At 34.2% G+C, this 11,076-nt stretch overlaps 1 protein-coding gene across 6 annotated transcripts in view; it reads right to left on the bottom strand.

Moving 5' to 3' along the window:
• Nucleotides 1-4,469: 4,469 nt before the first annotated feature.
• BMPR1A (bone morphogenetic protein receptor type 1A) overlaps nt 4,470-11,076 on the bottom strand; it is an 84,758-nt gene continuing 78,151 nt past the window's right edge. For all 6 annotated transcript variants that reach the window (XM_074830453.1, XM_074830447.1, XM_074830451.1 and 3 more), the window contains 2 exons: nt 10,411-10,541; nt 4,470-9,352 (listed from right to left, as the gene is read on the bottom strand). In XM_074830453.1, the coding sequence (XP_074686554.1) occupies nt 9,227-9,352; nt 10,411-10,541 (257 nt within the window). In that variant the 3' untranslated portion in view covers nt 4,470-9,226. The remainder of the gene's footprint in view (nt 9,353-10,410; nt 10,542-11,076) is intronic.

Genomic DNA, 11,076 nt, shown 5'->3' with positions numbered 1-11,076 from the left:
AGTCTGTGCACAACATGAACACTAGAAGAGAGTGATCAAACCCAGTAAGATGTACCCCTAGTATTTGTGAGCAAGGATCTTAGAAATGGCCCAGTCTTTCTGGTTCTGGGCCTGCGTTGTATTTCAACTACACTGCAAAAATTTAATAGTAATATAGCATTGTTAAGATGAATTACATCTACATGTAGACAATTGGAAAATGTCAACAATATTCAAAAAATACTGGTGAAAATGCAGTTTATTTCTAAAGATAATCCTGAAGAATATAATGAATTCAGCCCAGAGTTCAGCATTTAATAAATAGTTTAGAACCAAGCAAGCAAATAAAACTAACAGCAAAAAACCAAGCTCATTGGTCTGCTGTCATTGTTGAATATAAAATAAATTTATAATTAGAGTAACCCAAAAAGTAGAATTTCTGAACTGTGGAATTTTTTTGAATTTCCAAAAATCTCAAGATGACAATGTCTGGTCACATCCTAAGCTTTTCTTCTGACAAATAAAATATCCTAAAGGCTTTCATTTTAGAAAAGTTCAATTACTGTGGTATTTTTCCTTGTCTATCCAATGTCTTACAAAACAATATTAAGACAATCACATTTGCCAAAATGAAATGCATTTAGGAATTCCAATATTTTTGATGAAAGAGGTAAATTCTTTTTATGTATTTTATGCCCTTTTAAGGTTTCATTTTCTAACGGAAATCTATCCTGCTGTTAAGGGTTTTTCTCCCCACCTACTTGTATTCTAATCAACACTAAACCACAAACTTATTAAAAAACCCACATCGGTACCAATACACATTGCACTTAAGACAACAGTTTGACAAGCAGACAATAGGTATCTTTTGAAATAAAGCTACAAAGCAGTTTCAGCTACTGACTTGCTGAGAAGATTGTTATTCTCCATCCTGAAAATTCCAACTAAGCAAACAACTAAAAATGATCTCCCATCTACTCCTAGCCGGTGCTGATTTTCACATGAGATTAATGGGCCAAGTCTCCCCGTTTACCTAACACGAAGCCACATCTTGCACTGCTCTGTGGCAGGCAGCACAAAGTGTCTGCAACCTCAGTGTCATCACATTGCTCTAATATCTGAGGGAAGGAAGAGAAGAAAACTTTGAAAAGGTGAAATGTCAAAAAGGAAGAAAAGCATCAAACTGTAAGATTGTGTTCTTTGTGTACAAAGTTCCTATAGTGGGGTGGCCTAGATGTTTTTACCAGGGGTCCTCCAATTATGGGCTTTTGTGGTGGCAGCTTTCTGCAGTGCCAAGCCAAGCGTGCTGCCTAGGTCAGGGTAGCTCAAGGAACTTCCCATCTTCAGTGCACACCAATTCCACAACTACCAGCTAAGTTCCACAATTAAATACAGAGATGGGATATATATATGTTTAAAAACACTTTGCTTGTTTTTAAAGTTTTGACAGAAAGCTTCAGCTTGAACAAAAACCACACAGCTACTTGGAAAAGGACATGGTAGGTAGTAGATCGAACAGCATTTCATCCAGACAGGACTTTTACAGGTCTGATATCCCTGTGCTTACCAGAGTTTACTTTTGTTGAATGAGCAGCCAGGCAAATTCAGAGATCGTCGACTCCAGAGTGAACACAGTGTTAATATAAACGTGTTTTCATATTTGTATTCTTCAAATACGTGCTTAAGTTAGCCACCTGCATGCACCAAGATGACACACCTGACTGCAAGAATCTCATTTTTAGACTATGAAGCAAAAAATTAACGAAAGATAATGGGTTAAAACATTCTATTGGTTGCATAAGCCAGGAAGTCTGACTTCCTTCTCAAGCAACAAGAGAAAGATGATTAAGCTACCGGGTTATGGTTGTGTGTTTTTTTATAATGAATACAGCAGCTTTTTAATAACTTCCATCTAAACCATCTCTCAAATACAAGCAAACTGTTTGACTACTGGTATAAATTTCTTTACACCCCCACCCCCCACACTTGTTTTGTTGTTTCCAGCTTTTTGGAGGGTTTGTTTGGGGTTTTTTTGTTAAGATTAACACAGCCACACCACCATGACCTGCATTTTTAGGCAACAGACTAGAGGAAACCATTTTAATGAAGAGACAGCACACTCCAGATTAGGACCTAGAGAAAAAAAAAATTTGCCACAGAAATGGCAATAGGACAGGATGATTAATTGACATTTTAAAACATAGCTATTGGGTGGCTCAGTGAATTAAGAATAGGGTATTTTCAAACATGAAAAACAAACTGAAGCTGACCATAGGCATTAGGAAAAGAACTGTCTGTAAGAGTAGACAAGTTGCTTCAGTTTATCTCATAGCAGACCGACTAGCACGCCTGATGGCAGTTTCAGCCAAGCATCAATAGGCATAGAACCATGTATGCTCACTCCAAGATACAGAAATATATATATTGTCAATCTGAGCCTCATATTTAAAAAAAAAGCTTCTAACTTCTCTTAGTACTTCCCAAAAATCTGCCAGAAAACATTACTAATAGTTCAGGTTTCTGGATTTCCAGATCAACCACTAAGCTTTATCAAAAGATAAAAAAAGCTGTGCATCTTAATGACTTATAGTAATTACTTTGTTACTGAAACTTTTACTGATTTACGAATGTCAGTATCTTACAGTACTTTACATTTTTAAATTAAAGTCTCCAATGTTTTTTTTTTCTTTTCCATTACTAAGATGATCTCCTTACTTAAAATGCAAGTACTCATTGTATATAGACAACTTTACTTTCTATAGATCCACCAATGCCTGAATTCTGCCGTCAGATTCATCTGAACTCATTTCAGATATAGCCACATAAAGCCAGTCTCTGAAGTCCATGGTGGTCACCCCTTATGAACCAGATTCATGAGGTGGTCAACCCACAGTAGTGGTCCTCTCATGACTCAGATTCACAGCTGGTACTGACTTACTACATCAACATCAGTGAGAAAGACTGAAGCGGTATTTTGGGGAGAGGTGAAGATCAAGCTGCAGAAGGGATTAATGAACTTAATGGAATTAAATCTGGTCCTTTATGAAATTAGTGATACTTCTGCAATTTATTTAAAAGCTTGTTATTGAATTCGCCAACTACTCAGTATGCTTTTTGGCTTACGCACAAAATACACATGTGGGATTTTTAGACATGTCACTGGATACAGCTGTTTCAGTTCTTACATACTGATGCAAGTTCATCAGTAACACATTTTTATATAGAGATAAAAAATAATCATACATAAATGATAACATTTTGATATTTATTATTAGCAGGCAATAGAACTTATTTTCAGTTAGCAAAACCACTCAATTTTTACAACAGGATCTTTCTATCTTTAGGATATAGCACCATCCTGTGGTCATTTCAAGAAGCAACATTATGGGAAAAAAAGTGCTTGCCAAAACAAAGACTGGTGCAAAAAGTTACCCACAGTATTTTCATTATGTCCTCCTGTAATGCTAATATCAAAATCCCAGCTGTCAAACCAATCATGATCAGTGCAATTAGTGAAGATATTCCACAAACTACACAATAGCCACAACCATTAGAGAAAGTTTACTTTGCCAAGATAGTAATCGTAAGGAGACCAAATCTTTGTGCAGTATAATTTCCTGGTTTTATGTATTAAAGAAAAAAGGTTTGAAACTACATACAGTCTAGTCTTCCACTGTACTTTCCAGAACTCTATTGCAAGAATTCAAAACTTGACTTTACAAGGAAAAAAAAAAGTGTTATAATTATCTTTATAACATACTGATAACAGTGTATGATGCTGAGATAACAATTTCCAGCTACTGTAAAAAACAATCTTTATAGCTAAAAATATTCCTGATCAAAGGCAAAAAGAGAATAGAAATTAATCATACTTCTTCCTGCTTATAAACTAAAAGTGAACTCTATGGAGACTAGTAGCCAATACATTTCTGAAATGAGAAAATAAATTCTGAGGTTTTATAGAATTGTGTACTCACAGATGAGATATCCCTTTTCTTGATCTTCATTTGCTTGAATCGTAAAAACCAGAGTGAATTTAGCAGGCTATGCAGAAGCACCTGCATAATTTTGTAACCAACAGCACAGAAGTATATTAGTTCAAATCTCTTAATTTGGGTATCACTACACAAAAATAATGTTGTACACAGAGGAACAAAAAACAATTACAGAACCCCCATCCCTTTATTTTTTCTCTTTTTACTTGATGAGCTTGAGGCAAATTTATATGGATAAAACCAACATGCAGTGAACTTGCATATGTTCAAATAAAAGAATTATTCAGTTTTGAATTGCTTCTGGCTTTGCTATAAGACAGGGATAAAAATCAGGAGGAGGAAACATGGGTTTTACTGTTGTGCCCAAATTTAGTCCAAGAAATACAGAGCCTGAATTTATAGAGCACCAAATAATTCTGAACACCACTGAACAATAAAATGATCATTAATAACTTATTCAAAGACTGTGGGGAAAAAAAAAACATAAACGAGGTATTAAAAAGTAGGGAATTATTTAGTTACAGTATTATGATTTCCAAGTCATTACATTTTTAAGGCAAAATCTTATAGTAACAAAACACATTACTAATGTATACTAAAATAAGGTTATTTACTTAAAAATGATACATTGGACATAATCTGTGTACAGAACAAGCAATTCATGGTAAACTCAATAAGGCACCTTCTAAAGCAGATGCTGTACAAAATACATCAGTGTGTTACATTTTTAAAGGAGTATTCTACACTTCTGGCATATAACACACACAAGAGTGTGACCATTTGTCTTGTTCCACTCTTCATTCATATTTTATTTACATCTTCTCTAGGTTAACTACAATGTTATTTATTCTTCTTGTATACAATATAGTACATTTCATTTTGGGCATGGCATGTCAGAGCACAAATGTCACTACATGATGTGGGCTTCTATAATTGCATTCAACGGTAAAATATTACAAAGCAACAATTACATAAGATTTGTTCAAAAATTAGAAGTAATGTGCACTCCACTTCTGCTATACCAAACAAGGCTAATACACCATGATTCCATAAAGCACTGTATCATGCAACATTGCCAGTCATTTTCAGACATCACCCCTGTTTGGAATAAAGATTGTGGGCACAGAATGAAGACTTTGGACTTCAGGGGCACTGTCAGAAGAATGAGGAAGTGCTAAACCATTTTAATATTTGACAGAAGATGAGTGCGTTTAACTTCCCTTTAAAAATATCTGCAATAGCAAAAGAATGCCTTTAAACTTAGTATCTTTGCTTTTCAAACATTTTAGACCATTCAAATACAGTCTGTGAAAACAGAGTAGATTAAATGTATTCAGATGATTCGTTTTATAAACACATTCAAATGGTCATTTAGATCAAGATCTAAAATTTGATATAGACTACTATGGAGGTAACTTAAAATATTAATTTTATATTTTATTTGATACCTCAAAATAGACCAATTAAGAAAATAATTGGCAAAAAGTGATGGATATTGGGAAAACTGTCAGCTTCTTGAGTAAAACTCGGGAAAAATTACATATTAAGTAAAACTTGGAATAAACTCAAAATGTAAGCCTCCATTTTTCTGTAGGAATACCATGTTTCTTGTGGAATTTACAAATTAACCAGGAACACAAAACTTTAATTTCCATTGCTGTAACAGTAAGAATTATAGAAGTGACTCAAATTATTTTTCACCTAACTGAAATCACATGGAGCAGGTTAAATAAAATAAAATAAAAAAACCAATCAAACCCTCTACATGTGAGTGTTTAAGAACTTCCAAGGCACAGTCTTGATACCCCCCAAGATATTTTCGACACTTTTGATTTTTATATTTTAAAAAAAATTACATTTGCCCATTTTGGAGAATATTTTTTTTTTGGATGACAAATACTTAAAATTTTGGCCAACAAAATGAGATTAATCACACTCCAACAGAAGAATGCTATTACCCTCCCTGATCTTAAAGGCTTCTGAACTCTACAGTATTGCATAAAGCAACAACTTAGCTTTAGAGTCTGCACTAAATATGCTTAATTATGTAAAAATCAATGGGCTAGCTTTGAGTGGAGTTTGGGTTTTTTTTCCAAATGATTGTTAAAATACCAGTATAGACATAGGCTCCAAACAGTTAATGACCTTGCATGGAATGGAGATATGTGCTCATGTGCTTTATGCAACCAGATCCTTCAGAGATAAAATTTTTTTGAAATACCAGGCAATCAAGGAACGCTAAAGACCTAGCAGCTCCTGTTCAGGACAATGACAACTGCATATGCATGATATGTTTGAGTATAAACCTAGTAAGCGAAGTGCTGAAAAATTAAGGTTAAGCTTAAGGCAAAAAGATTTTTTTTCCTCTCAAAGATCATCTTTGCAGCAGTCAACTAAATTCTTCTGTGTTAAAGTAAATGTGTAAATCGATTTAGGTCTTAAGATGTCTACCAAAGATCACCATCCTATTGCCTTGCAAATGCCTAAACAATGGAGAAGAAAATAAGTGAATAATTACAAATTATCAAAACTTACACTTCCAACAGTGGCTTCCTCAAGACTTGGGAAAAAGGAATTAAAAAATTCACAAAACCAGTTTATAGCTAATAATGATCTGGCAACTTCTAAAAGAAATAAAAAAAATTCTAATAGTTATGGGTTAATTTAAATAGACCTCCATGCTCTGAAAGTGTAAGCTAACAGGTTACCTACATAAACATTTTTCCTTCTTATTGATAAAAATCCTAGAGCAGGAAAAAACCAAAACTTATCCCTTTACTTTTTTTTGGCTCATGCCAAATATTTTCCAACTACTTGTGCAAAAATTATGCGCAAAGATATGATTAACCATTTCAAACTCATCATATATTTCTTGGCAATGGACGGAGAAAAATTTTTTTTAAAAAGCCCTTTATCATGAGGATTGTGGCACAATATCATATATCTCTTGATGTTTTCAAATAAGTTAAAACCATAGTTGACACACCTATGAACTTCTCAGCCAGAATACATATTAATACTTAAAGGCATTACTGAACAAAAGTAATGACTTTATTTTTTTAAAAAAAGAAATGTCCCTCGAAAGAGCTAGTTTTCTATAAAATATGTAGAACTGTTAAATAAAGTCTGTACATCACAATAGAAAATAAAAATACTGCAATCTTTTGCCTGACCATTTACATTATGTGAACTACAGAATTAGAACAAAAAAATAACATGTTAGAAGGTTGTTATTGTTCACAAATCACATTAGTTCTGCATTACATTGTTTTCTATCAGTTGTATTTTCAAGGGCAATTTAAACACATATCAAAACAATCTCCATGTACATATTTTAAGACAACAAATAATCTGGCATAAATCAATCTGAAGTTTTAACATTTTTTCATCAATTTTAATATTATTCCTAATTTTTTTCTTCAAATCTCAACTATGGCATAAGTGTGTGTGCATGTATCTAATTGTACACATATACCTAGAACTAGGTGTTCGGGTTTTTTTTACTAAAGCACAAAACACACGGTATAAATAACTTCCCTTTTTAAAGTTATCTAGAACAAGATTTACAGTACAAAGTTATAGGCACTTAAATTATCAAATAGATTCAATGGTTCCAATACTGTGTGTTCATTCTTCAGATAATTCACGCATTTGAAGCTTCAACTTGAGTTACGGTACTATTTTCTAACTTCAAAGTAGAAGTGCCAAAGGAGTTATAAATCAATAATTCTGCCTTACAGTAACCTCACGGAGGGGTTCTGGCTTTTAACCAACTTGTCTGGATCAGTGAAGACAGAAGAACTACAGTTTCCTGTGCATGCCAAATAGTTGGCACAATAAGACCAAATTTTGCAATTATGTTAACTTTATCTTCATGAATTATCTTTCAATGCCATTCCTCACAAATGTGCTTAACTAGAACTTAACACACCTACTGATTTACCTTGTCTCAAATGTTGAATTTTGTAACTGTCCGTTAAGTGGCCCAGAGATACAGCCTCCTGCATTTACATCAGGGCAACCCAGTTCAAAATCTTCTGCACATTGTGGATCTTACCTTCAACAGTTCATATATTCAGTTCTTCTGGTCTTGACCTTTACTATATTCTCTAATCTTCTGAGTGCTTGGCCTGTGCTTCCTGCCTTCCCTCTTTTGTGTCTGAAAATTAGACTTGTTCTCAAGTCTTGCAAAACTTAACTTCTGCCTAGTTTTGTCAGATGATGAAAAAGCATGCTCCTACAGCTGACTGATTCCCTCCTGTATGGAAGAAAATTCAGAACATGACAGGCACCTAGTAGTGAGTCTCAATAAAGTAGAAAGGCAAAACACATCCTGAATGGTCTTTCTGTTAAGATGCAAATTATTCTACAACAAAACTGCTGGTTGCATGTGGCATTGTGAAAAATATGCCAGATTTCATAGTCACGCAATTATGGAGCCCACCAGACTGTAAATGAGATGACAGAGGCAGCCTATACCTCTAAGAGAGATTGTTTCAAGCTCTTTACAGACTTAGGTGGGCATTCCTTAATTTATTAATGGTTCACATTCTTGCAATTCTCCTTGTGACCAAAACAAGAATAGAAATAAAGTTAAAACCGAGATTTTGGAGGATAACTTAATGGCAAGGAGTAAATTCTGTCGCAAAACTCTGATTGTGGAGCCACAAAATGCATGGAGCCCTGACCATAAAACTTTGTTCATTTAAATGGTTTCTTAACTATTCCAAATGACAGCAAAATAATCCTGGCACACACATCAAGGCATAAGGAATTGTTAAACTGAGTAGTATCACAAACAGATTCATAACCTACAGGCTGTTTCACAAAAACTTGGTATGGATTGACTAGGTTTTATCAGGTAGAAGGCAAAAAAAAAGCTTATATTCTCCATCTCTGTTGAATCCATATAGCTTGTTAGGCTTTCACAGAAAGCACTGTAATCTGAACATTCAATTCAGTACCCAGAGTTTTACTGGAGACTCACTAAGTATGACTGAAGTCTCAATGCAGCTCAAACAAAACCAAAACGTGTATTTTATCAAGGCTGTCCATATACGTAGCATGTAGTGTATAGAGGCTCTCAGTATCACAGTCTATGAAGTACTGAAAGATTTGATTAGCAGCCTGTAGAAGTGTGCTGAGAAAATATACTGAATCTCAGTTATTTCCTCTTTCCACATAGGTCTCACCCATGTTTGAGTGAAAAGATCTAGGAGTCCAGCTTTGCTCTCCAATGTCAATTTACTATGTCAAATCTTTACATCTTGTGATTCCACCATCTTGGCAAGTGTCTTCTTGATCCTCAAGGCAGTGAGCCTTGAAGCAGGATTATGAGCCCAGCATTCAGACATTAATTTCAATATTGCTCTTAAACACTGTGAAAATAAAAAACAAAGAAAAAATATTGTAACAACTGACAGACCTGAGGTGTATAATTTTGGTTCGGTCAAGCCCAAATTATAGAACAATTATAGTCCAAATGTGCAACTTCCACATTTTCTGCAAAATTGCTGATAGAGAACTATTATAAACAGATCAACTAACAAAATCCCCCAAACCAACAACCACATCCCAATCCTTCTTTTTCTGTCCCTTCACTGCCTAGTATTACAGTAGCTGGAACTAACTGAAATGTTTCTTTAGTTTCACAAAGGTGCATTACCAGAACTTATCATTACAACTCAAGAACAGCAGTACAAAAATGGTAGCAATAAGCAGGAAAATCTCCATATGTATGGCAGAAAAAAATGTAGAGAACTTCTTCATTGAAAACGAAGATGTGACAAAAGTTCTTTCAGCAGTCAGAAAATAATATGGAAAAAACTGGGAATTCCTAAAAGAAATCAAGGATTTGGGGAAAAAAGGATATGGCATATCTAGCTTGCTACGTGAAATAGTTACATCTTATTTACTGTGTTCAAGCTGTGGCCCTTTAAAAACACATTTAAATTTAGTATTTTAGTTACATCATGGCTTGCCCTGGAATATACCAATAAAAGGAAAAAAAAAGATGAAATCTACAAACACAAAGAAATCGCTTCATATTCCATGAAATACTTTATGCCACAAACCAATATGCTATATACATTAAGACTAATAAAACCAATTAAAAACTCATTTAAGTTTTAGTTCTAATCAAAACTCTGAAAATTGTCCACTGTCTAAAAAGAAGATCTCAGTTACAGCAGTATTCATACACTTGGATGCTGCTTAAGAGTATCTTCCCCTCAGATCACTGAAAAGATATATAAAAAATTAAGGTATTTGGAGTTGTTTTCAAACATATCTTCCTCATACTGTTGCTGTGAGGTTTTAAAAATATCAGAATGTCTGAATGCAGTCCTATTCTACAGTGTTTTAATATTTATTAAACTAAAATACCCTTTCGTATTAATGAACCAACTGAACTGATTTTTCCTTTCAGCATACTCACTTCATCACTATTCCATCTATTTGATACTACTGGGCGTAGGCGTTTGACACACACCACTTCTCTCATGTCCTCATAGGATGGATCATTTGGCACCATGTCATAATATGGCAACTGATACTCTTCAACAATACCTGGAGATAATTGTGAAAGATCAAGAACCATTAAAAAAAATAAAACAAACCTATATATCTACTCTCAGATTTCCTTAGCCAGGAGCAAAAATTAACTCAATTTTGTGCCAAGGCAAACCCACCACACTGTTACACTGTGATAAACATTCAAAAAATTCACTATAACAATCAGACATTTACCAGAAAAACTCCAATATTATGAATATTAAATTTAATAGTTACAATAATTCCTTGCAGTCCCTTTCACTGATACCCAATGTAGAATTTGACATCTTCTAATCCACTACATGCTACAAAGAAACAGGGAGAAACCATAAGATGGGAGAATACAAGTAAAGATCTATAAGGTCACAAAAGAAGAGTGAAAGAAAAGGAAGGTTGAGTCACAAAAACATGTGTAAAGAGAAAACTGAATGAAACCAGAAATGCAAGAAAATGTGACAAAAGAATAATATCTTATCAATGACATTTTAAAAGTTTTATTAACTGCAGAGGGGTGAAATACATCTGCATCCCACTATTTCTCCCAGACCAG

This window comes from Strix aluco, chromosome 7 (genome assembly GCF_031877795.1).
Source record: "Strix aluco isolate bStrAlu1 chromosome 7, bStrAlu1.hap1, whole genome shotgun sequence".
Taxonomy (NCBI): Eukaryota; Metazoa; Chordata; class Aves; order Strigiformes; family Strigidae; genus Strix; species Strix aluco.
Note: the sequence above shows the minus strand (reverse complement) of the source record. Positions and strands in the feature narration are given on the sequence as shown.